We start from the raw sequence: 27,936 nt of genomic DNA on the forward strand, positions 1-27,936 counted from the left end.
AACCACTGATCTTCTATCAGCGTACTGTGGGGTTTGTTATCTGGCTGGCTGTAAATATTGTATGCTTTACTTTTTACATAGAATTTGCAGGCAACATATGGGTTTGTTATTCTGTCTACACAAAATATAGTACTACTGTCAATATTGTACATGCATTCGTATAGGGACGTGTGTTTAGAATAGGACATCCGTCGGTAGAAAAAGTTTTTCGCTAACTCCTCCCACAAACGGTGGAATCGATCAATGAAATTTTCCCTGTTGTTCCTCCAACCAATTCTTCCCAGAACGCACGCTATAGGAATACGTATTTTCGATTTTTAGTAGTAGAAATCGACTGATTCTTACCATCAGGATTGTCGATGTTACTTGCCGCCATGTTGAATACGCAATGGACGGTGGGAAAATCAGGATTTTGTGCTCGTCGCAATATAGACTTTACTTGTAACTAAACGACTTGTACCAGGTACTATATAGAATTTTCCCGCAACTTTTATATTTGTACTTGTCACTATATCGATCGTGCTCTAGACTAATATTTGTTACCTACCCCTGAACAGGGAAAGTAAACAAATTAATTTAATTTGCTTGAGCATGTTGGAACAGCAGAGCCGTGGTTTGATAAGAACAGTTTTATGGCCTGTACACATAATATGTGTACATGAAAGGCCAGGGAACTGGAAATTTGTTTGTGAACATGAACTATCATGTAAAGTGTCCATATATAAAAGTATTCTTATTAAATGTAATATAAGTCTATGTATTTCCAACATGTTGTGCCAAGTGTTATCAGTCCAATTCAGTTGTTTGTTTTCCTTGTATGTTTCCTTGTATGTTTCAGGTTCCGTTTGATGTCTGAAGTTGTATCACTATTAGCTTGGTAACAATAAGTCTAATAACCATGATAACTGGTTTGAAATCGTCATGGGTGAAATCGTGTCAATAAAATATGTAGTATTCTGTTCCTTTGATATCTCAGATCATTTGTTTTAATTCTAAACGTGAGTCAATTCCTCCTGTGACCTTTAACCTTATTTTTATCTTACCTTTATGCTTATACGTACGTACAATATTGCATCCTTGATATGAGTCGTTCGCGGGAACGCCTAAGATAAGAATTACCCAGGGGAAGTGAATAGTGTTGGTTAGAGGTCACGTGTTCTGTTGATAGGTTCTCCTACCTTTAAAATTAATTACGTTAATTTACTAGATATAGGTGACGTCATCATATAAGAAACCGTAACGTGACGTATACACTTAAAATTATTAATTTTATAATTTCATGCCGCTATATCAGATACGATCAAATTGTCCTTCATTCTACTTCATTCGCTCATTCTATTTGACATTATTTTGCATGGGTGGGGGGGGGTACTTTTGTCAGAAACCAGGAGTAGCATACCTCCGTAAATACCACACGTTAACTTTGTAATCATCACAGTGGCACGAATGTCTGTATCTTACAGACTATAGACCGCTGCCTGTTGGCATGACAACTATCGGACACTTGAACACAGACCGACAGCTCGTCCCCTTTAATATTTTTTTGTGGGCAGTGGGGTGGGGTCACTTGGCACTAGTTTCCCAAGATATGTATCAGAATGTTTCTATCAGAATAAATTAAAATGTCGATAATATAGATAATATTGACGTGTTTAGCTAAGTTACTGTATGTGTATGAAAGGGGTAAAATAACACTTGTTTCTGTGATCGCGCAAGTCCACTCACCGCGGTCTGTCAATACTATCGATATTATCGACATTGTATTGTATTCTGATACATATCTCGGGAAACAAGTGGGGTGGGGGTGGATGGATGGATGGAAAACAACCTGCCTGGGTAGGGTGGAAAACTCAAGCTTACAACGCATTAAAAGCAATCCAGTGCTCACGATCTCCTGACAAACAAAAACCCTGTGATTTCTTGAATTACTAGATGAACGTTTGCTTGAAGAACTCTGGGTTTATTTTTCAACGACATGTGCCTTGGCCAACATAATCATCATGACAATGCAATACGACCATGATAAATCATGACGTCATCATTCCTTTCTAATATCGATGATCTTCAGAACCGACTGTCACCCCTTTTGTCTGCAAAGGCAATTTATTACAAATTTAAATCGCAAAATGAACTTTTACACATCCAGCTACAAACGCTTATAAACTTGCTTGTTGTTTTCTTGTTTTTGTTGTTTATGACATAACGCGTGGTTTTGTTTACCTTCAATATCTTGTGTGTCTTTCTGCTTTGATAAATAACAATTCAAAATTGCACGCAAGTTACCGTAAGTATTTTCAGGATTCCTTGTCGATTTGACAACACCTAACTTAACCGGCTACCAAACACATGCCTAAATCGAAAACGAAAACGGCCAATGCTTGAAAATGATCAACGGCGACTGACTGACCTAAATGGTAACGTTTATGCCTCGATCAGTTATTCTTTTTTGTTTGTAAAAATGAATTCTTCTGTTGTTATTTTTAACATTTTGTAATACGGTTTTTGATATGTTAGCATTTTTTTCAACTGAATTAAGACCAACAACGTTACTAATATCTAAACCTGGATTCAATGTCGCAATAATCAGCAGTTGTGTAAAGGTTATTTTTAACAATACGTCATCCCAAGTTTATGCAACGGACGGAAACTTCCAAAGACGTCCGCAACATGTTGTATCCCATATCCACGGGTTGTATCGTTGTCAGTGAGGTGTTGCTGGCATCGTTGACGTGACTGACTAAACATGCAATGACACACCATGACTTAAAACCACAAGTCGGGGTCTTTGTCATATTATTAATACTGAATTTTCGGGAAATCCTTTGTTCTCTGGAGCTACACGACGAACGGGTGACGTTTGGTCATGGTCACGGACTGTTACTAAATGTATGATTCACCTGTCGGACTGTCTGAATCACCCTTCGCGTGGCCTCCCCCAAAGAAAATACACGGTACATGGACGAAACCAAATACTCAATAGGGGGTTAAGCATGGAGATAAAAATTGACTATCAGCTGATAACAAATAATACATCAATATTTTTGACGATTTTTACTGCTAAACATACAATAAAGTATACAGTATTAATGAAAATCAAACTTCATAATTATTTATTCAAGTTTAGATCTGCACCGGTCATTGTAGAAAATCATGTGGCTTACACCCTTTCTGGGAAGTTCCCATAGGCGCCAAAATAAACTGCGTGAAGCTGGCGCCATTCATGACAGTCATCAATGTTTAATACATGGTTGACGACGATTGGTCCACCATGACGTCATGAATTTTTCGCTATCCCCGTGCTCTGATTGGTCACCAATGACGTAGTTTACTATTAATGGAAAGTGATCTCATCGCTACGTTTATGGCGATGAGGGCCAGTCGAATCCTGTAGTGGCGATGCTGTCCCTGTTTTTGCCTCCAAAATCGCCATATCCTTGTATTGTTTTTCTATTTCTGGACGGGAAAGACGTGCGAGGTGTTTTGTGACCCTAATTTGGAAGCAAAAGCCCTGGAACTTTACGTGAAATCACCTGGTCGGGCTTGTTGAAGTTGTGTAACCGTATTCGCTACCAGTTGTACTCGTTGGAAGAACTGTGCTCTATCTATCGATTCTTTGCTGTTTTATCATTTCTCTGTATTCATATTTTTGTGCGGACTTGGACAGGGACGTCACTCAGACATACACCAGGACATTATATGCTAACGACAGTAGCTGTGGTACCGTAAACAGGTCACTGAAGTTGGTACGTTTGGTTGAACCAGTCAAAAAGATAAGGGGTCTAACTTGTGCAGACCTCACCGTAAAGTTTATTTTTGGTGTATTCACGTCGCTGTTCAACTGCATTTATTAACGCAGGACCTAGTGACTAACCGAATCGGTTCGTTCATGGGAAAACATATCATGATACTAACCCAGACTCGGTTTTACAAATTGTGAATTAACTCGACAATAGTCAGAAAGTAAGTTATACTTCACTTGTTTTTATCTTGTCATTCTAATTCCACCGTTAATTTTGAAACGTAAATTTTGACATATTTGAAATGAGCTGTGTCTAAATATAGGTACAAATTGATAACGTACATCACAGCATGACTGATATCACATTGCATATATGTGTATAAAGTTTTCCAAACTTGGATGGTTTAGCCGTGCTTCGAATAGTTGGTATAACACACGCCAATTGGTAATTCAATAGCTTACACATAGTTGAACGAATGCATCATCATTCGAAGTTACCACTTCGATCTAAACAAAAAAAAATTGCTAGGAAACGGAGTTATCTGTGATGCTTTCGTTACTTGGAGTTTAGCCTCAGAAAATATATTGTGCGTAAAATTACAAAAAAAAAAACGAATCCAACATTAATAGAATTATTAATGCATTTAATTTCTATCCTCAAATATATATAAAAATGAGCAACTCTGGTGATGAAAGGACTTGTACAGACAATATCCCAAGTTCTGTATTATATTTTTTAAAAGGGAAGTTCTGATACTATTAATGCAATAAAAGCACCAAGAGAAATTAAAAAGCAAAGATAATGCATGTAAAACAACTCATTGTGCATATTACCTGTATAGACCAAATAGCCTTGATAACAATGAGGGGACAATGGTGTATTTATTGTAGATGTTAAATTTCGAGCTTTTCTGGTGAATACTAATTGATTTTATGGTTATTTTTTTGCAGGATTGGTGATGAAAATTTGTAAGACTTTACATATTGTACTGCAATCAAGGAAGAGGTGGCGTGTGGATGACAGTTTTGGAATAGGCTCATACAGGATCTAGTAGTAGTCACGCTTATAAGTTACTCTTAACGAAATATTACCTCTAATCTGACAGAAAAAAAACAGGACATTTTTAAAAAAAAACAGGTGCTGGCAAATTCTTAGCTCCTTCCTCTTGCAAAAAAGCTGTTCTGAGAAGAATATCTGTTCTTAAAGAATTCCAAAAATCTGATTTTTTTTTGTCTGTGAAAGTTTTTTCAGTGTTCTAGTCCTATTTTCACGATATAGTATATCCATGCAAGCATTTTTCAAATCACCTATCCCAGAAACTTTACTCTGCCTCAAAAGAAAGATGGCTGAGAAATTATCCGAAACGACTCGAATGTTGGGGTCCGACCAACTTGCTGACTTAATGCAACACAGTCTAGATAAGATTCTGGTTATCGACAGCCGCTCATTTCTGGAATACAACACATGCCATGTTCTTAACTCTGTTAACGTTGGATGTTCAAAATTAATCAAACGACGTCTTCAACAAGATAAGGTAAGCTACAGTTATTCTATTCCTCGAAAAAATATTAATTTTTCATCTCAAATTTTCTTGTCGTAATTTGAATAATTAAGCTTCGTATAAATCTATTATTGCACATTCTATTGAAATGAATAATAGAAGTTATTTAGACGTAACGATGTGAAATATGTAATACGTTGAAAATTAGGCCTGACAAATTATTATTCATGGTGCTAGTATTAAAAATCAATTTGTATTTAATTTAGTTTGAATTTTGGTATAATAGCCACCCGGCAGTTCTCTGACTCGTAATGCTGGCCAGTAAAACTATAACTAATGCTGTAAAAACACATTTTATTGCCTGATGGTTTTATAGCAATTTTTGTACAACAACCCACAAATTTATGTTATTTTTTTGTAAAAAATATTTTTAGTTCTGTACCTAAATGTTGAAAAAAAAATATTTTAAATGGTACTGAAAACAAAATTTAAATTAGTGAAGGACCAATTTGTTAATTTATTAAATAGATTTGATATTATATTTTGTGTATTTAATGATGATGAATATGAAAGTAATTTTTATCAAATGAAAATTTCAACTCCGAGTGAAAATAGTTTCTTGGTAGCAAATGCCAATTTTGTCAGCATTGTGAGGTGTATATTAATTTTTTTTAGCGTGAAAAACTTGTAGTTTAACTGTTTGGGTATGAAACCATGACAACAGTTATATGAAAGTCATCTAGATACTGTCACACAGTTTAAATAACCAAAGCTGGATGTCAATTTGTGTGGTATTTCTTAACTCCAAACTTCACACCAACCAAAAAACTACCATACAATTACAACCAAAGATGTATTTTGAGATCTGAGCATACCAACATAAATGTCTCGTAAAAATCCTTATTGGTTTTAGATTTTTTTTCAAGAACAGAAACTTGATATATATTGTAGTTTACCAAGTAAAAATATGTTCATGCTATGAAACTGATTTGGTGTATTATTGATCGTAAAATTATTGATACAATATAAGATATTGCAGAAGAAGAATGAAATTTTGAATAACGACATATAACATCCTTATTCCTTGGATTAAGTCTATGATGCTCTGCCACTAATTGCATGTGTCTCCCGTGAGACACACACGTGTGTGTGTGTGTGTGTGTGTGTGTGTGTGTGTGTGTGTGTGTATATATACACACCTTAAACATCTCCTGACGAGTGATTTACTCACGAAACAGGCTTGTAGAGACGAAAAACCCGACTTGATTTTCTTCTACCCTCAACATATATATATATATATATATATATATATATATATATATATATATATATATATATATATATATATATATATATATATATATATATATATATATATATATATATATATATATATATATTCTCTTTAATGTATGTGAGAAAGTATGTAAAAGTTGAGTCATACATGTACTACAGCTTAATTAAAATATACATCAAACTATCACTCTGAATATAAACTGATATTTGATATATTGTTGTTGATCTTACCAGTTATTAATATGTATGATAATTGAAATTTGAATCTTGGTTATATTTCCCAGTGTTGCTAGAGTAGGGAAGTGGTTGCTGGGTGGGTTTTGTGTATCACTTCAGCGTACAGACATTGATATGTAAATTTGGGGTTGTGTGTAAAACCACTCATTCATCCTCAGCATTACTCACATCCTTAATGACAATGTCATTATTAAGAAGTTCTTCGGTGTCACGTCAGACTGAATTATAGAACGTGACATTTTATGATTATGGAGAATGAAACAAAAAATGTGAAAGGAAGGAAGTTAGGTGAATAATGAGAAAATATACTTTGTAACATAATTTATCAGTGGAAAATAACGTTCTTTTTAGAAGTCTATTGAAAAACGATATTTAGTGTTGAAAGCAACTTTCTGGTTAACCTTAAAGTGACAAATTGTCTTTATTGCAACACTATAGCACCAGTTTGCTACTTTGTAGCATTTCATAATTGAATGAGTCACCCAAATTTACATGTCATTTACATATCTACCTGATTGTTATGTACCGAGTGTGTTGATAGGTCATGTGGTTGTGCCAAGTCATGGCAACTGTCACACTGTATATAACTTGTTGCCTAACAAATGCAATCATTGGTATTTTTAAGTTTTCTTCAAGTTGACTCGTTACAACAATAAAGTAATCATGATAAAGGAGTGGTTAAAGTTTAATGAATAATATTGTTTGGGCGGTGTTCTTATAAAAGGGTACTTTAGTCATCGTAACTAAGGCATTTCACACAAATGACTGAATAAAAGGCAAGTGGATTTAGTGAAAAGCAATATCATTATACCCTACTTTGTGGCTGAAACGATGCCTAATTTGCCAATGTTAACATTTTTTCAGCTAACATTGTATCTGAAATAATGTCTAATTTGACAATGCTGACTTTGTATCTGAAACGATGTTTAGTTTGGCAATGTTAACTTTTGTACATATTTGAAATAATGCCTAATTTGCCAATGCTAACATTGTATCTGAAATATTGTCTAAATTGCCAATGCTGACTTTGTACGTATCTGAAACAATGCATACTTTGCCATCATTAACCATGTGAAACGATGTCTGGTTTGCCAATGCTAACTTAGCATCTAAAGTGGTGTATACATGTAGTTTGCTAACATTAGCTTTGTGTTCACGATTTCTAACTTACCAACGCTAACATTGGAAATGCTCAGTGAATTTATTCTATACCTAACTGTCATCTGAATTAGTCATTGAAAAGTGTTTAACACCTCCCACTCTCTGTATTTATTTATACTTAACATCAAGGGGGAGGAGGAGAAATTGATGGAATATAAGCGGGTTATACATGTACTTCCAATGTTTCAAATTAAGGAGAGACATGTTAGTTCATTAATTAATTAAAATTGGAAATTACCACTACCAGTAGTTAACAGAAATGAAATATTTACCTATCCATATTTTGTATGAAATATGTTATTTTATTTTAACTTGAATAATAATACTTTTTATACCATACCAGTATTTTTATTGATTTTGGTGACTAAATATTATTAATATCTGGTTGACTACCACTAGTCCGGAAGCCACCTTGGTATTGAATCATTTCAAAGAAAGAGATCTTGAGAGTCGATAAAGGATAACACTAGACTGGAAGGCCACAGGGATATATGTAGAGCACACGTTCAAGACAAAAGCTGTTAGTGATTAATTAGCTTGCGTGTCCATGGTGATGGATCTGCTGCAACTGCGCTAGGGTTAGCACAGTCACAGATCAGTGACGTGGACAGTTTATTGTTAACTCACCCATAGGTCTTCTGTAGAAATATGAATACATGGATATCGTTATGCAACGGAAGTGAAATACAAAGTCGCCGTAATTGCCTTTTTCCAGTTACACAGTTTGGAAGAAAAACAGAGTTTGAAAAATAAGTAGTGTGAACACATTAATCATATGTAACAATTTTTTGTTTCATTATAGGAGGAAAATTAGATCGTATGATGAAAATTAGTAATTTCAGATACCATGTAGTGAAAAATTATAAATCATATCATATATATTTTATTTTACTCAATATTATATGTATGAAATGAATAGTTTTTTAGAATTATTTATTTGAATTGATATGATAGAATAAAGAACAAGACCTAAGTAAATTCTTTTAATTCAACCACTAGACTTCAAGTTACTGCAAAAATCAAGAAAATGAAGCCAGTTTAGTATATTTCCAGTGAAAATAAAATCCTTTTGAAAAGTATTTCCATGGTAACTTGTGTGTATTCCAAGAAAACAAGTGTGTACATGTAGTTTTGGTTTGGAAAAAGTTTTACTTTTTGATCAGGTTTATTTTTAGTTTGTTTTGTATTCTGTTGTCATGGAGACTTACTTTGACAATCCTACTTAATATATGTTGTAGATAAAAATGTTGATTGGATACCGATGAGCGAGTCATTGGCACATTGACAACAGCCCCCCCCCCCCTAACAACAACAAAATTGAAAAGCAAAATAAGACAACAAACATACAAACTAATGCAAATGAGAAAAATCTGCAAAAAATCGTAAACAGTATAACGAAAGTGGATAGCAAATTTTTATCAATAACAAAATCAGTTATTTTATTATTGTTTTATTCAATTTTGAAGTCATACAAATAAAACATAACTATCAGTGAGTCAGTCAGTCAAAAGAATTTGTATAGCGCCAACATCCAATACGATGTAATGTTCTATGGTACTGAACAGGTACAATACCACGTAGTACTAGTAGATTGTCTTTGTAGTAAAAGTTAAAAAGTGCTTGTGAACAGATACGTCTTGATGGAAGTCCTTCTTGAATTTATCGACATTTGACGAAGAACGAAATTCAAGTGGTAAACTAAGAATTTATACTCAACATATGCCAAAAGTATCCTTTTAAATTTTGAAACCATCAAACAATTAACATTTATTAATAAATGTAATAAAATGAACATAAACGACTACACAGGTGTAGATAGGTATACCCATAATAGTAATTATGTAATTACGCTAACCGTATATAGCCTTGACGTTGCTAGGAAATGTACGTAGCTTGACCAGGTTGCATAGCAACACGTCAATAGCTTTTGAGTGGCGGATAGAACAATGAAAAAAAAATCCGAGAACTAATGGGTGAGCACTTACACAATTTAGTAGGATAAAAAAAACAATGAAATGAAATGCTAAAATAACGATGTAGATATTTAGTGTAGAAAAGTCAATGAATAAAACAGACTGAGTAATGTGAAAGAAAGTTTCCGGTTTACTTAAATTGAGACCATGAATAAAATCACTTGAAATAATAGTCAACCACTTTGCTTTATTTGTCTTGTACAACTGAATGAATTAAAAACCTTGAGGAAAGTTGTCTTGTTTATTCATAAACAAGAGTTTCGTTTCCCTTACATCGTCGCTTGATCGTTGCATGTCTCGTCAGTTAAAGTGACCATATGGATGACAAATTAATATTTATTTTGGATTTTTAATTCATAAAACATCTCTACTATGCTTTCCAACTTGAAAAAATAAACAACGTGACACAGCGTCGACAAAATCCATGCTTGTAACTCAATAAATTACAAAGAGCTAAAAAAAATTAAAAGTTTGGTATTGTACGTACAATAACAAATATTTTAAACAACTCTGCTGTGTGTTTTACACTTAAAAAAACAAAGTGAAACCACATATACTAAATCCTTATTTGAAACTCAATTAATTACAAATTAATAAATTTGGGAAATTGAACAACTAAATGATAAAAAAATGATTTGTAATTAATTGAGATTCAAATAAGGATTTAGTATATATGTGGTTTCACTTTGTTATTTTAAGTGTAAAACACACAGCTGAGTTATTTTATGAATTAAAAATCCAAAGTAAATATCTAATTTGTGATCCATATGGTCACTTTAAAAACAGGAGTTAGATTCCCTGATGTTGCTCCGTTTTTTTTTTAAACTGACAGCAGTATTGTAATTCAGTTATTGGAATGAATTAATGATGAATATTAACGATGAATAATTAATTAAATACTCAAACAAACGAGAAGGGACAAGGGAGATGTGAAATCATGTACTGACAGAGTTAATTGCGTATGTTATCTCTACACCCAGAGGGTTTTACGTTTCGCTGTTGCTCGCGGCCTTTTTTTAACAGTTCGTAGTCTACATGTACGCCTTAGTACAGGGTTCATACATGCTTGGAAACTGCTGGAATTTCAAATGACTCCTGGAATGTCCTGGGAAATTGAACAACTAAATGATAAGCGTTAATTTGTAAAGTGTTGATTAGATAGGTGATAAATATGTATGAAAAAACGTGCACTGAGAAATAAAATGTCTTTTGCTCGTCAACACTCCTGAAAAATGATCAAAGTTGATCTGAACGTGCGTGAAAAACTGATGAAATACTCCTTGAAAGTCCTAGAATTTTATTTGACAGTTATCTTTAAAAAAGTTTTCTTTCCTTGCGAAATTGATCAGTTATAACAGATCGATTTGTGAGAAAACTTTAATGATGCAGATTTGATTAATTATTAATCAATTGAAATTGATTTTATATAAGAACGATTTCGTACAATTTAGAATGATATTAGTGATGAAGACTTGCATTTAATGTGAAAATGGTGTAATTTTCCAGCTGTTATTTCTGCCAGATTAGCACATGAAGATGTGAAGTGTTATACAAATATATAGTAAATAATTTGTAACTTTTGAATCATAACATCTTCTTTTCTTTCTTTTTTTATCTCAAAAGCCTTTATCAAAGTGGGTCAATAAACCGGTATATTTTTGCCATTTTTGATAAAAATAGAAATGTATGTAGTAGTAATAAACTCAATGCAGAGAATGGTAGGTTTTCATGGCAACATGAACTTGGACCAAATATTCAAATATTTAAAAATGATTTACAAAAAAAAATAGTATGCCAAAAAAAAGAGAGAACTGTTTCAGGTCAGTGTGTGAATCACTTAAATACCCTCGCATCTATCTTTTTTTTAATTTTGTTTGTCCAGCCCTTGCAGTCTACAGATCCGGGGAAGACACACAAATGTAACCCCCTCCCTACTTCAGTGAAGACAACTGTAGAGCCAATCATGAACAAGCAAATGACATCTGTCTCACAAGCACACTTGTTCTAATGTACTAAATAAAAGAACAATAACTGCCATAAATAGATTGAGGGATAGGTTTGTTGAGAATAAAAAAAAAATCGCATCATCGCACCATTTTAGACAAACTGTCCTGACCAGAAACAATTTTTTTTTTGCCGAATATTCTTGGTTTGCAGTGTAGTTCCTCTTAGTCTAAAGTCAAACAGGACTTGACTGTAGACTACATTAGGTTCCACTATCATTTCTTTAAAAAATAACCGAATAATAATTAAATGATAATTAGAAAATAATTAACAAATTGTATTCTGTTGTTGTGCTAATTTCCCTCAACTCATCTTTCTAATTATAATATGGGAGAGAATACAGTTGCTATAGAATGAAAAACAAACTTTACAAAGGACATTTCCTCTACATATTTGTTTAAAAAAGCTCTAACCATGTATGATGACGTTAATGATATTATCATATTGTTCCACATTCAAAGGATTCTATACTTGTTCGCTATGTTACTATTTGTGGCATCTCTCCTCCAATAAGTAACCCAGTATTGCACTACATTCTAACTGTAGATAACACTGTCTGATTACAACAGATATTTCACCTAATGATAGTGTGACACACTCAAATTGAATTTAACATGCATGCCTGGACACTAATTTAATGATTTATTATTACAAGTTGGTGCTTGTATCACTTGGCAAAAATTTGAGAATCGTAACAAAAATTTGAGAATCGTAACTTGTTTAGTAGTTTGGTCTGGTTTGGGTTATAAAATGCAAGTTATTGCATACCATAGGAATTACTGGGCATTGTTGATAGACTCAAAGTACTGCTTGTAATAGGTATGAGACATTGTACTGGAATGTTTTAAATGATTAGTACTTAGGTATATAGGTTCAGCCTAACCACTCATTACAATATTACCGATTATAGTACCATGCAGCCTGTGCCAGTTTCTGGAATGATTGTGTATTCTGTGTATGGTTGGTTTTGTTAAGGTGGTTGGTAGGTAAAATCTGCCCTTGTTTCTGGGCTGTCCTGAAGCCCTAGATTTGTGAAGTGTATGACTTACACTATATTGATTTTGTTAAGGTGGTTGGTAGGTAAAATCTGCCCATGTTTCTGGGCTGTTCTGAAGCCCTAGATTTGTGAAGTGTATGGTGTATACTATTGATTTTGTTAAAGTGATTGGTAGGTAAAATCTGCCCACGTACTAATTTTCACTAATTACCAGACTGGTACATTGTGTTCATGTACTAGAAGACATTTAGTCACTACATAATTTTGCGTTATCCAGTGAAATTAGCGAAAAAAGTCTTTAGTGAAAAGTTCCAGGTTCACAGTATAAGATTGTATTGTGTAAAACCAATGGAAATTAATAGAAAACTACCTGAAAGTGTTCACTTTGCTAAATCGAACTATGGAGTGTAGAATGTACATTCAAACCCTGTTAGTACAATGTACATGTGTTATGTGAGGGTGTTGACACCCAAGCCATCTACGTCGTCGTGTCCTAGTTTCTATTCAGAGGCAAAGTACATCAAAAGCATTGTGTTAGGGCATTCACCATATTGAGACTATACACATACCTTTGACATGACCACACACCCCTTAATACCCCCCTCGTAGGAGTACACCCCCTCAATATTCCCCTCACAATCACATGACTCCTCTATATCTCCTAACATAACTTTTCTACATGTATAGTCCCTCACGAGACCACACCCCCACACTAAAATGTTTACTACATGTTTTAAATCCCTTTTTCTAAGATGAGTCATAGCATTGTGGTGCATGTGCATACCTGTGTAAGAAGAAAGAGGAAATAGTAAACCCCTATATATATTACACTCATAGTCACACGGCCTACCATAGTATCAACACATGTACATACTACTGGTACCATGGAGATGAGGGGAAAGGGTAGCCCCTCACACTAAAATGACTCATCTCTCTGTTCAATTCACAAATATATGACATTGGCTGGCAGTCAAGAGTCACTTGTCCATGGATCATTGGGTACGTTTGGTGTATCTACACTGTACATGCAAGTAGTTGATACTAGTGATACATCAGTATACAGCCTGTTTCATTTTAGCGTTCATTAGCTCAAGTAGTTGATTCTTGTGATACGTCAGTATACAGCCTGTTTCATTTTAGTGTTCACTGACTGTTTGATACAAACACTAACATGACACAGGCTGTACTTTGCATTATGTTGCAATGTCATTTCCTCGTACAACATACATGCATGTCATAGAAGGTATTGACCAATCAAAATGAGGGCTCAAAATTAACTTATTCTTTGGTAGTCCTAGTGGGCTACCAATTTCAGAAAGTGGTAGCCAAAAGATGGTGACCAATAGTCCTATATTCCTGAACGAAAAACAGAGTTCCGCTATTGGAAACGTGTGTTATTAAAATACTTTCATGTCCGTAAATCTTCTATCCTTTAAATCATCACATAATCAGTGGTAGCCTGAATGGGCTACCAGCTGCAAATCATGGTAACCCCGTGACAAGAATTGGTAGGCTATACATGTAGACATGGGACTAGTGTTAATTTTAGATCCTGCCAATAATGTATGGTGATTAAACTAAAGGGTACAACCATGGTTAGATTTTTACATCCTGGTAACATGCAAATGTGGTTGAAATTACAGTCTCGAAAACTTCAGTGTTTTTTTTGGTAAAGTTCCAGAACTCAAGTAACTAAAGAGGAAGAATAATTTGTTTAAATAATATTAATAGTTTGTATTGAGGAAGTTTGGTAAATATGTAAATTGGTGAAAATTACATCATTTCACTATATTTAATAAAAATAACTGAAAATGGTACATTTTATCTAGGTAAGCTGTTAAATGGTGTACTGTTCATATTTTTGATATTTCAGAACCACTTTGTAATCACACGTCATGATAACTGTCAAAATGGGAAAGAGAAGTGTCAAAATGTCATTAAAATAGTAGTTTGTGAAGTGACTGTGCAAGTGGTGATATCTCTCCCTATTGACTATGGGAGGTGGAAGGGTATTTGCTCTGTGTAAATGGCGATCTCTGGGAGGAGGGGGGATTTTCTCTATGTAAATGGTGATCTCTAGGAGGAGGGAGGAATTTGCGCTGTGTAAATTGTGATCTCGGGGGGGGGGGGGGATTTGCTCTGTGTAGATGAGATCTCTGGAAGGAGGGAGGGATTGCTGTATGCTCTGTGCGAGTCATCTCAGTAATTAGGGAGGCAGTCAGGGAGAGCCTTGGTTCTAGTATCACCATTCATCTTAATATGATAATAGCATTACAACATTAGAAGGATACCTGCTATACGAGTGATTAATCACGGAGAACTGACAACGGATATCTCCCTATTATAACAGACAACTATTATATTCTCAGGGTTCTAGTGTGAATAGTTGTAACGATGACTCATTGTTTGCAGAAAATGAGAAGTCACAATTATTAATAATGATGTGAAATATGATATCTGCAGATGTGACTGATTACATACGTTATTATGATAACAGTATTTGATTGACTGAAATATATGAAAGGTCAATAGGTCAACTCATTTACATAAAATGATGTCATCGCTTTAAGTTTCATATTGTACTTGTAGGCTATCCCTGATCATTTGATACCGTGGTCTGAATTACAGTACAATTTTACTTGATATCAGCTATAAATATCTAAATTTCACTTTGCAGAATTTGGACTACATCAGAAGTAATCCACCGTGTCCATTTCTGTGGAAATATTGAAATGGAAAACTAAAATCAACTAAAAATAATTAAAATTTGAGTTCAAGAAAAGCAAGACCAGATAAAAATAATTAAAATTTGAGTTCAAGAAAAACAAGACCAGAGTTATTTATAATATGTAATTCATATAACGAAATAATTAGTTTGCAACATTTTCTGACTAAAAAAGTGCCACACAAAATAATAAAATTGTCATCCGAACTGTAGTGTTTGGCATTAGGGCTTGGAATTACATTGTAGCAGTAGTCTAGGGCACATAGGCAACTAAGCAAATTGTATTTAGACGACCAAATTTATAAGGTGATATAGTCTGTTCAACCAATGGAAAGCAATAGAAAATTGTGGCTGAAACAGTTCACATGGGTAAATCAACTACCAAATACAGAAATAAAATTCCAGCCCTGGATATGTGAGAAATTTGACAAAATTTTTTTACAAGCAGCTGAATAAAAATGAGAATTTTGTTCTAAGTTTTGATATGTGTATTACATGTAAAGTTTGCTATTGTAATAAGTTGAGTGATTGACTGATGGTGAGAATAATTTCTGATATGATTCTTTGAGGATTAAAAAATCAGTATGAAAAAGGCAGTGGAATTGTACGATGTGATATCAGAATTGAAATATTTAATCAATTTAATGAAATTTTGATTATGAGAAGGATTTGATAGACAGTTTCTCTCTCTGATTTTGTGAGCGCATCAAAATTGTAAAATTGAACTTGTCATTATTGTATTCTTTTGATAAAAGTTTGTATCTGTCGGATTTATCAATGGTAAACATTTCATTATGTACCAAAAATGACATGTCAAAATTTTGTCAAATATCGGAAAAAATAGATTCGATAAATTTTTATGTTTTGTACTATCAATTTAAGCGAAAATTCAAACTGAGAGGGAAAAAAGAATTCTTTTAGTTCATATTCCAAAAAATATCTTGCAATTGTCCGTTTTCTGATCCCATAGAAAGATTTGAAAATTTATCAGTGAGTTAAGGGTACCAAAAGATGATGTCATTCAGGATATTTGCATATAAATTCAATGATGTCATCACTAACAATCAGCAGTTGAACTGACTATTGTGATCTGCTTGATATTATTGTTACTATTTTAAACATATTTTGTGTAATTTGATTTAATCATTGGATTATCAGATTAATTTTGATCAATAAAGAAACCAAGTTGTCCTCTATATTTCTCATTTGATTTTGGCATTAGTATACAATGGAAAGCTTTTTAAAGGCAGAAGTTGAAAATTTGTAACTTTCTAATTATTTTAACAAATTTTCATCAATTTAATCACTTCATTTTGATGCCACTGCATATTTCAAAACATATTCTCTTACTTTGGCAAACAATGAAGATGACATAATCCAAAAATTAACAGGAAAAAAAAAATTGTGGTGTATTTTTTGGGGTAAATGTGGACGATTGAAGCATTCAAAAAATGAAGGTGATATGATCCAAAAATGTACAGAAAAAACAAAAAATTGTGTTGTATTTTTAGAGGGAAATGTTGACAATTGACGAGTTAAAAAAATGAAGGTGATATAATCCAAAAATTTACAGAAAAAACAAAAAATTGTGCTGTATATTTTGGGGGGAAATGGTGACGATTGAAGAGTTCAACAACTCACCTTGACTGTCGATGTAAATGTTTCATTTTATGGACGGTCTTTAAAAGTCATTAAAAACAAGGTGAAAGTAATGGGGTCCTCATCCCTCGTAGCCTTGTCCTTTATTGTCTATGCATCGACTTGAATTTGAATTTGTTTTGGCACAAAAATCCTTCATTGGTGTTGTCGTACAGACTTTTTATTTGAAATACAAATTTGCTTTCCCTTTCACTGAGGGTTAACCATTAAGTTTGCTGTAGAGAAATGAATTCACCATCACCAAAATCATGTATTGTTGCAAAAATAAATGTTCATGGGCTCTGGGTGTGTAGTTACTAATGAAAAAGTTCTATTCAGAGTAAAAGACAAAACAATTATTTGTTTTTGTATTCATAGCAAAATATTATTACTGTGTCATTAGTGATAATTATTTTTATGATCTTCATCTAAAATGAATTGAAATTTTACAAAAATTTCCATTCAAATAATTTGCTTTGAAAACCAAAAAAAAAGTTAAAGAAAATCAAGATTTTGTTTGATATATTTTGAAGAGAAGGTCAAGAATTTGTGAGAAATGATGTGGAGGGAAAGTCAACAATGTGTGAGAAATAATTTGGAGGGAAAATCAAGAATTTGTGAGAAAAAAAATTGGAGGGAAAGTGTTCGGTACGACAGGGTCACCTAACAAAGAGTTAGAGATGATGTCATTCTATTGTTGGCATGATTGAATGACATATGTACCATAATTCATCATTGTAATCCAGTGATGACTCATAGTCACGTGACCAGGCCAAGGTCAAGGCCCTTTCTTTTGAGTTATAGTCTTCGTGACTGGAAAAAAAATCAATTATTTATGATAAAGTACATGTATATCGAAGATTATAAAAGTGTGCTTTTTCCTTGTATGTGAAATAATATCTACCGTCAATATGACGTTGAGTCAGAGGATTTTGGAAACCACTCCTAAGATATCAGTTACAAATAATAAAGTGTAAGTTTTCTGTCATAGTGCTGCTGTGAAATATCATTTTTCAAAGTATCATTTTGCAAGCCAGCCAAAATATCGCTTTTCAAGCCAAATATGAAATGGTAAGCAAAAATATAACTTTTCAAGTCACAATTTCAAAAATCGGAGTACAGGAGAGGACAACATACCATACTATATCAAATATTTAAAATGTGTATAAATTTGAATTGTTCTAACATAATATCAACTCACCAGAAAACATCAGTTTGGAAGAAAAAATATACATTTTTGTATAAGAATGAAGTTCCATGAACTCTGGGTTTTTAGTTTTGAATGCAGTCATTGCACTACATACCTGACAATGCTGACGGGATGTTGCCAAAAAATTGGGATGTGCTTCCAAGAAATAAATTTTTTCGTCTGTCAATGACATAAAATAACAAAATTGATCATTTGTATACTTTAATTTACTAGTTTTTATACAGCAATGGTCTACAATTATGAAAACAGCAAACACTTTTGGAAAAAAAAATAGAAAGTAAAAAAAATTAATTTTCGAGTCAATGAGTAATTATAACAAAAACACTCATACTACAATATAATAATTGCTTGTACCCCTCAACTTGGTAGTTTTTATACTTTATTGAGACATCAAATAGCAGTTTTGTAAAAAAAAATACTTTTCAAGGCATGGAATAATTATGATTAGAACACTTATACTGTGAAATAACACTCTTAATTATTTGTTAATATTGACTTACAAGGTTTTATACAGCAATTAGACCATGAAATAGCAGTTAAAAAATATTTCGTAAAATTAAAAAAATATCAATTTTCAATTTGAGTGATCATCACTTGAAACTAACACAATGAGTCAGACTTTGTCAGTGGTTATCAATTATTTGCACACGTGTAAGCGAGGCGTACAAGTTTTTATTGAGCGTTAGTTTTAAGCCGTGTCTGATACCATCATAAGATGTCACATTGAAAGTATCAGGTTACTAATTGGGGTATGATCATTGCTAAAAACAAAGGTAGTGAGTCAGCAGTAGTAAAACGTGACCAATTATTTATACATGTAATCTGACATAGATGTGGTGGGAACAGAAGTGTTTGTGTTTGTGTCTGTCTGTACATGTGTGTGTGTCTGTGTCTGTACATGTGTGTCTGTCTGTCTGTACATGTATGTGTTTGTGTCTGGCTATACGTGTGTCTGTGCCTGTACATGTGTGTGTCTCTGTCTGTGCATGTGTGTGTCAGTGCCTGTGTGTATGTGTATAGAATTAGGTGACTAATTATTTACACAAAGCAATTGTGTCAGTCTGTCTGTCTGTCTGTCTGTCTGTCTGTCTGTCTGTCTGTCTGTCTGTCTGTCTGTCTCAATTTTGGTTTGTGTATGTCTCTGTGTGTATATCTGTGTCTGTGTGTATGTGTAGAACATGACAAATTTAATTAATTTACATGATGTAGTGAGAACAGAAAGTGTCTGTCTGCAGTGTGTGTCTGTGTCTATGTCCGTGTCTGTGTCTGTATGTATGTGTACTAGACAACACTCAGTTTATCCATGGTGGTGACAATAACTTGTGTCCAGCTAGTAAAACAAGTATTAACTTGTCTAGCAACTTATAAAATTTAAGTAACTTTTTATCAGGGTTGTTCAGTCACCAGAGGTTGTCTAGAAAGAACCTTTTGTAGCATACTCTAAGTTCATTCAGGGGTCAGTCACATGGTAATTACATGTATTTACCTTACAGTCAAAGTTGCATTGATGGGTAATAATGGTGTGTTTGCAGGGAGGGATTTTGATTCATGGATGTCAGTCAGTGTATGTCATTAAGGTATATGATGCTGATGCTATGAAGGGGTGGGACTCAGGCTTAGTTTATTGTACATTGTAGTAAAGTTAGAAATATGTGGAGATTTAATTTTGGAGATGTTTACTCTAGTGTATTGTGAATCGTATGAAAGATTATGATTGATACAGAGTCTTACAATATTTGCTGGAGATACAGGGGGTGAACCCATTTTGCTTGTGACGCTGGAGTTACGGGGTCAGCTTGTTTGTAGAAAAATAACAGTACAGGGTCATCTTGTTTGTGGAGTTGGGGATTTGGGGTCAACTCATTTGCCTGGTATACTGTAAATGGAACCAACTTGTTTAAGATCTGTAGTCATACATTTATGCATGTAGAATTCGAGTCAACTTGCTGAAGATGGGGGAGGGGGGGGGGGGGGGGTTCAACTTGTTTTTAGAACAAAAAACTAATAAAAGGTTAAATTGCTCGTGGTGTCATACATGGGGGTGAGGGGGACCAGCTGTGTGTCATAGATTGGGACAGCTTTGTGTAAATTTGGGGATTAACATTTATTGGGAGGGGGTAAACTTTTTCTAGTGTCGATGATAAAGAAGCCATGTCAATTAAGTTTCTATGTGCACGTGAAGTGACGGAGATGAAGAGATGAAGTCATTCATTGCGTAGAATGAAGTGACAGAAATGAAGTCATTCATTGCATAGATCAGAGAGCCGACCGAGCTGGCTAGGTTAAGGTCATACAGACAGCCTGTCTTTGTGTATTCTACGATGAGTCATCGTAGCACACCATGGTTTCACTAGTATAAACCAAGGATGCCTTTGTTATAATTATCTCGCTATTCTCATTGTGTTCACGCACAAAGAAGTCAAATTATATTTCTGATAATGCATGCTAAAGTGCCCGTATGGATGAGGATTGAGTATTTATTTGGAATTTGGAATTTGGAATTTGGAAAATAATTTTATCATGGCTTCCTACATCAAAAAATCAATATGAAACAACATATGCCAAGTCCTTGTTTGTAACTCAATAAATTGCAAAAGATTGAGAAATGAGTAAAATGTTTGTTATTGTACATACAATTGATACTAGGGTGAGTTGTGAATTTATGTTAATAATTTTTTTGTGTTTTTTGTGTGTTTTTAGGTAACTATTAGGGAGTTATTATCAAGTTCTTGTCAGATAGACACAGATGACAGCTGTGAAGTGATAGTGTATGATCAAAACACACAGCATGTCTCGGGAGTACAAGCTGAAAACTTTCTTTCTGTATTGCTTAGTAAATTATCAGGAACTTTTAAAAGTGTTTCTCTTCTTACAGGTAAGATTAATTTTAGTTTCTTTGTTTTATTTGAAATGTAATATCAGTTGTTCATACATACATACATACATACATACATACACACACACACACATACATACATACATACATACATACATACATACATACATACATACATACATTGTACATTCATACATACATGCGTACGTACGTACATACATACATACATACATACATACATACATACATACATACATACATACATACATACATACATACATACACATACATACATACATACATACATACATACATACATACATACATACATACATACATACATACATACATACATTATACATACATACATACATACATACATACATACATACATACATTATACATTCATACATACATACATGCGTACACACACACACACACACACACACACACACACACACACACACACATATACCAATAGATAGAGAACCAATTTGAAGTGGTATTTATAAAAAATTTGATGAAAGAAAAGATGTACATTTGAAAGACAAAACTTGGCACTAATATTTGATCATGTTGGAGAGGAAATGATCTTGAATTATAAAAAATGAATATTCAAACAATTTACTCATCTTTGTAGTCATGGTTACTCAGTCATTTCTGTACATGGTTAGTCACCAGTCAAGGCAGCGGGAAGGAGAGCCTTCAGTGACGAGGCTGATTCACTGAACAACATTGATGATAGAGGGCGCTGTACCTCAAAACTTTGTTCAAGACATATAACAACGCTTTGTTCTTTGATTTTATTGTCAGTAGCCAAAAAAATGATATTTCAGTGTTCAGTTTGTTAGGAATTAGATTCTTATACAATTGCATAGCTCTCTGTAAAATCTACCTGAGTTTCTCTGTCATTTACCAGGCTTCCTCGCCAAAATTATGGTAAAATATACTGGAAACTATGCTCCTTTCTATTACTGGGGTTCACCAACCTGAGCAAAAACCCTCGTACACAGTTGTAGTAGAGTTTTGCTGTGTACTAAATAGCAGGTGTTTATCATTTGTTTTGATGTAGGTGGCTTTGCAGCGTTCCAGTCCTGTTTCCCCACTCTATGTGAAACTCAGGGTATATCAACAAAGTGTTCAGCGTTGGCGCCGTTATCGCAACCCTGTATGCCGGTCACTAACGTTGGTCCCACCAAGATCCTACCTTTCCTCTTCATTGGATCTCAACAAGATGTTTTAAACCAGGAAGTCATGCATCGCAACGGAATAGAATATGTACTCAATATTAGCAAAACCTGTCCACAACCTGAGTTTCTGCCAGACGGACATTTTTGTCGTATTCCAGTCAACGATAACTACAGGGAAAAAATACTGCCTTGGTTTAACAAGACGGTAGATTTTATAGGTAGGTCCTGTCATATTAATACAATTATCTAGTAAAATTAATATTTATGCAAATTTATAGGTAGGTCCTGTAATATTAATAGTTATCCAGAAAAATTAATATTTTTACAAATTTATAGGTAGGCCCTGTCATATTAATACAATTATCTAGTAAAATTAAAATCTTGCACCAATTTAACTAGGTCCTGTCATGTTAATACAATTACCTAATTTCATTATGTCTTCTAAAATTAATACTTACACAAATGTATAACTGTGATGTAATGTGCTTTGTCTGATATTGAGTGTGCACCAACTGGGAGAGTGGGATGGTTAGGGGAATGGAATAGTTGAGAGGACTGGAAAGGGAGCAGCGTGGTCAGCAATTTTAGAGAATGTTTGTGAACATGACTTTTTAGACATTGTACCCAGTATATAACAGAAGGAATACTCACAAGTCACATCGAGAAATATCAAGTTTCACATTCACAAAGCCTTACAATGATTTGTTTTTATCTTGACAGATAAAGTTCATTCTCTGAATGGTAAAGTGATTGTCCATTGTCTGGCTGGAGTGTCCAGATCTGCTACCGTAGCTATAGCGTATGTTATGAATCATCTACGCATGTCGTCTGATGATGCATACAGGTAAGTTCTTATTGGATAATGCTTGTCATATGACTAAATGTGATAGGATAACAGTGTAACATGTATAATTTGATGAAATGAAATATGATTGGATAATATTGGTCACATGACTTAATCATTAATGTAATTAATCCTTTGAGATGTGATTGAATGATGATGGTCACATGACTGGATTTTTAGAAATCCGAGTTATGATTGGTAGACAGTGGTCACAAGACTTGATGGAAGATTATGGTTGAATGTACAGTTTGCAATCAGATGAAACAAGATTGGATGATATTGGGTCATGTTACTAAATGAGTGGTCAGTAAAAAAAATTCAAACTCTGAGATATGATTGGATGATGTTACTTTAATGACTGACTGGTCTACTACAGTGTTTTTGCTAAGGTTGGGTAACCTCGGTAACAGGAAAGAGGTAATAGTGCAATAGATTCATCATAGAAGCTCTAACTTTAAACCTGTTTGGGAACCCTGATAAAATGACTGGGGAACTCTGGTAGATTTTACCAATTTACTGCCCTTAACAAAAACACTGTAGTGTCACATGACTGAAATCCTGAGTTATGATTGGTAGGCAGTGGTCACAAGACTGGGTGGAAGATCATACTTGAATGTACTTTATTACTTATAGTGGAATTATAACTTTGGAAATGCAGTTGATTTTTCAAATTATGTTCCGATACCATCTACTAAAACTAAAAGAAAATCTTAGTAAGTCAAGTAACATTGGGTTATCTGTGCTTCTGTTTGACAGGTATGTGAAGGATAAGAGACCGACCATTTCTCCAAATTTCAATTTCTTGGGTCAACTCTTAGAATTTGAGAAACGATTGAAAGAAGACAACAAGGGACCAGATAGTGTGATTACACATCAACCGTATTCATCACGTTGTGGTGATGTCATAACACCTCAGCCTAGATCACCAAGTCCGTATAGAGATACAACATTTCAGTTCAATAGACCTCATTATCTAGCGGCCTATGAAACTGATAATGAACCGACAGAACGTAAACGAACCAAAGTATCCAACATCGTCATAAACATTCCAGGAGATTCCTGTGTACCACTACCTCAGGGAAAAAAGTCGCCGCAACGTCCAACCGGATTGGATGTTGGGAAAGTTTCGCAATTTGGACCAACACTTCAAGAAGGAATACCTCTAAGTTTACCAAGAGCTCCAAGCCCAAGCTCCAGAGAAACAACTCCGGCACCAACACCGACACTCAGCTTTCCATCATCAGCTACACCTTCACCACTGGAAATACCCACAGCAGCACAATTATTCCCAGTGCATTGTGGGAGACCTGTTAGTCAAGAAAGTCTACAACAAGTGAATTGTTTAACTAGCGCCCTCAGTGTCAACTCCCCAGTTGTTCAACTTGAAAACCCTTTTGCAACAAGAAAGACTGATAATAACAACAGCAAATCTGTTGCCATGGAAATGCAGCAAAAGAATGAGACAGAAAAGAAAGCACTTCCGGTTAAAGAGAAAGAAGAAGGCGTAAAAGTGGAACAAGAAATAAAACAAGATCAAAAGACACTCCTCCGTACAACTCACAAATCGGAGCCAAGCTGTCCACTTCAACACGTGTTATCAAAAAACTGTGAAACTGGGTCTCAGCAGACCAGCTCTGTTGGGACCAAAAATGACACATGGCATTCTGATAACAAGGCAAGAACTCTTGGTCAGGTAAACAATGGAGGTCCACAAAAGGGAATCTCGTTACTGTTCATGCCAAATCCTACAAAAACAGAGATTAAACAAAGTGACTCCAAACCAGGAAAACGAGACAGCGGTCGTCAGTTCGAATGGGAAATGTATTATGAAAACCAGGAGAAGAGGGAAAGTAGTCACGATATTTCCAGGCAACAGGTCCTAGGATGTCTGACCTTTCCAGACACATCGCCATGGGCAACCAAGGTAACCACGGTAACCAGTCAGTGCAATAGTCTACGACAAGAGGAGTGTAGCACCAAGTTGAAGCGGTCATCGGGTTCCTATGAATCCTTGAAGCGATCTTCAGGATCCTTTGAATCCATGGAATGCCACCACTTTCAGGATATTGCCTCCCTGAAAAGATCATCAGGATCATTTGAATCCATGGAATGCCATTTCCAAGATATTGCCTCCGATGGCAGTGACTCTGGAGGTAGAAGTCTTGGTAGTCAAAGAGCTTTGTGCGGGAGTTGTGAAATGATTGAAGTCTCCTAAGAGTTACTTTCACCACGACAACAATTTCAAACAAAACGATATCAAATTATCGATAACTGTCAAAGAACCACACCAGGTGGCATAGCTGAGTAACTTATCCCATTTTGTTTGATACAGTGCGATAAGTTACAGACTACGAGTGGACGGATATACCAATCCTTCTACCCCTATATAAGACAATGAAACAGTCCAAAACAACAAGGACATCCCACAGATACATATTTATGGGAGTCGTGGGATGGTAGTTGTGAGTCCAAAACAGTAATACAGAATACATATGATTTGACATTTTTCATGTATTGATATATTTGATGATGGTTTCTAAGTTTTGATATTTTATTGACAGTTCTGTGCAATATAAAAACAATGTCATATTATAAATATTTGTTAGAGGAGTCACAGTATCAAGGGAGAATATAGGATCTAGACATTACAGTCACAGCCACTGGTCAGTTAACAATGTACAAGTAATAAAACTGTATGTATTGTAACTCATTTTAACTTCATGGGAGTATGCGAAATGATACTTTGCTGTACTAGCTTATGTCAGTATCTCTATGGTTTGATATATGTAGTCCATAGCTTTGACTACGGTGTGTAATACAGACACACACATATGTATGTATGTACGTACACGTACGTGTGTATGTACATGCATGCATGCATGCATACATACATACATACATACATACATACATACATACGTACGTACATGCATACATACACACACGCACACATATATATGTATGTACGTACATACATACATACATACATACATGCACATATACATACACACATATGTACACACATACACACACACATATATTATTAATTGAAATTACTAGTCAAAGGGTCATACATTTCTTAAAAGCGAATTCCTAATTTTCACGGTTGTCTTGTAAGCATTGTCAGGGGTATACTACAATGTGTTGTTATCAGATGTCTCAGAAGAGACACATGAAATGAGCTGAAGGGATATCATGATGATTCATAACAGCCCACTGTAGTACCCCCTGGACAATGTTGACGAGACATCAGCGAACATTTGAGATTCACTTCCAAATATTTGTGGACTCTGTGAGTAGAAATTTTTAATTCGATACTATGAACCCAGAGTCCATGAACCTTCATTCTTGTATATGTATTTGCATACATACACAAATACACATATATTTTGAGAGCTGCCCGTCCATAGAGTTGTTGGTATAAGTTAGTAGAGTCCTGTCTTTCATACGCCTACATAGTTCAGACTAACCCCGCCCAGTCGAACCAATAGTGCAGGAACACTTAAAAGCTTTGCTGTAAGTTACATCAAACTGCCTTAATGAGAGATCAACTCTTGTCTTTTGTTTTAGTGGCTGTGAAACAATACATACCTAATCATCCACTATCAATATCAGTACTATGACTTTTAACCTTTGACCCTTGACCTCAAATGATTATTCAGCTCCTTAGTTAACCTGTTTATTCGTACAAGCAATTTTAATCGACATTGGTGAGGAATCCTCAAATGTTTCGTAGAAATTTCTTACTTCTGATCAAACACCCTGCTTAGCAGTTATTATGACAAATGGTTTACTCCTTTTTATTTAGGAACAGACTATTCCATCTTGATTTAGGGATGGTACAATATATGGAAGGGGTGGACAGTTCACTTAATTGTCTCTATCTCCTTATAGTAATTAAAACTGTAAATGTCTGTATGTGAGATAATCTCAGGGTTGGAGGTGTCCAGCTATGTGCCTTCTCTACCTATCATAGTATTGCCCTCAACAAGTTTTCAAAGTTGAAAACAAAAAATATTCAAATTATTTAAGCTTACATGTGATAGAGTAGTTGAGTAAAAAAGTGCAAGCCACATTGCTGTATGTGTATGTGTTGAAAGATAAACCATTTTACACTATTATAAGATGTTACATTTATATTGAGCTGCCTTACCTTATAAGGGCTGAAGTTGATACATACTAATCAATGCCTTACCTTATAAGGACAGCTGTTGATACATGGTAACCAATGCCCTACCTTATAAGGCTGCTGTTGATACACATTAACCAATGCCTTACCTTATAAGGCAGTTGCTGATACATATTAGCCTATGCCTTACCTTATAAGGGTTGCAATTGATACATATTAGTCAATAACTTTGTGCCTTTGTTACCAGGTTGCATTATGAACACAATATGATAATTATTTTGTTCCCAACCACCACTGATAAATGGCTTCAAAATATACATCAAGTATATTTGGAACATACCATTGCCAGAGATGGTGGAAGGTACAAAGTACCTGAAATTTCAGAAAACTTGATGTGTTAATTTGCATCTGGTGTTTTGTGTTATTAGTTTTATACATAGTTATACATTTGACGT

General features: G+C 34.5%; 1 protein-coding gene across 1 annotated transcript; it reads left to right on the forward strand.

Moving 5' to 3' along the window:
- The first annotated feature begins 3,351 nt into the window (after nt 1-3,351).
- LOC144452664 (uncharacterized) lies at nt 3,352-26,242 on the forward strand. Its single transcript, XM_078143808.1, has 6 exons — nt 3,352-3,960; nt 4,691-5,274; nt 21,183-21,357; nt 22,391-22,726; nt 23,229-23,352; nt 24,109-26,242. The coding sequence occupies exons 2-6, from the start codon at nt 5,026-5,028 to the stop codon at nt 25,565-25,567; spliced, it is 2,343 nt and encodes a 780-aa protein (XP_077999934.1). The 5' UTR covers nt 3,352-3,960; nt 4,691-5,025; the 3' UTR covers nt 25,568-26,242.
- Nucleotides 26,243-27,936: the final 1,694 nt, after the last annotated feature.

This window comes from Glandiceps talaboti, chromosome 23 (assembly GCF_964340395.1).
Source record: "Glandiceps talaboti chromosome 23, keGlaTala1.1, whole genome shotgun sequence".
Taxonomy (NCBI): Eukaryota; Metazoa; Hemichordata; class Enteropneusta; family Spengelidae; genus Glandiceps; species Glandiceps talaboti.

Excerpts from the sequence above, each read along its gene's own strand:
- LOC144452664 (XM_078143808.1), top strand. The coding sequence starts at position 5,026 with ATGCAAGCATTTTTCAAATCACCTATCCCAGAAACTTTACTCTGCCTC. Across the intron at positions 5,275-21,182 it reads GACGTCTTCAACAAGATAAG|GTAACTATTAGGGAGTTATT; the intron begins GTAAGCTACAGT and ends GTGTGTTTTTAG. Across the intron at positions 22,727-23,228 it reads CAAGACGGTAGATTTTATAG|ATAAAGTTCATTCTCTGAAT; the intron begins GTAGGTCCTGTC and ends TTATCTTGACAG.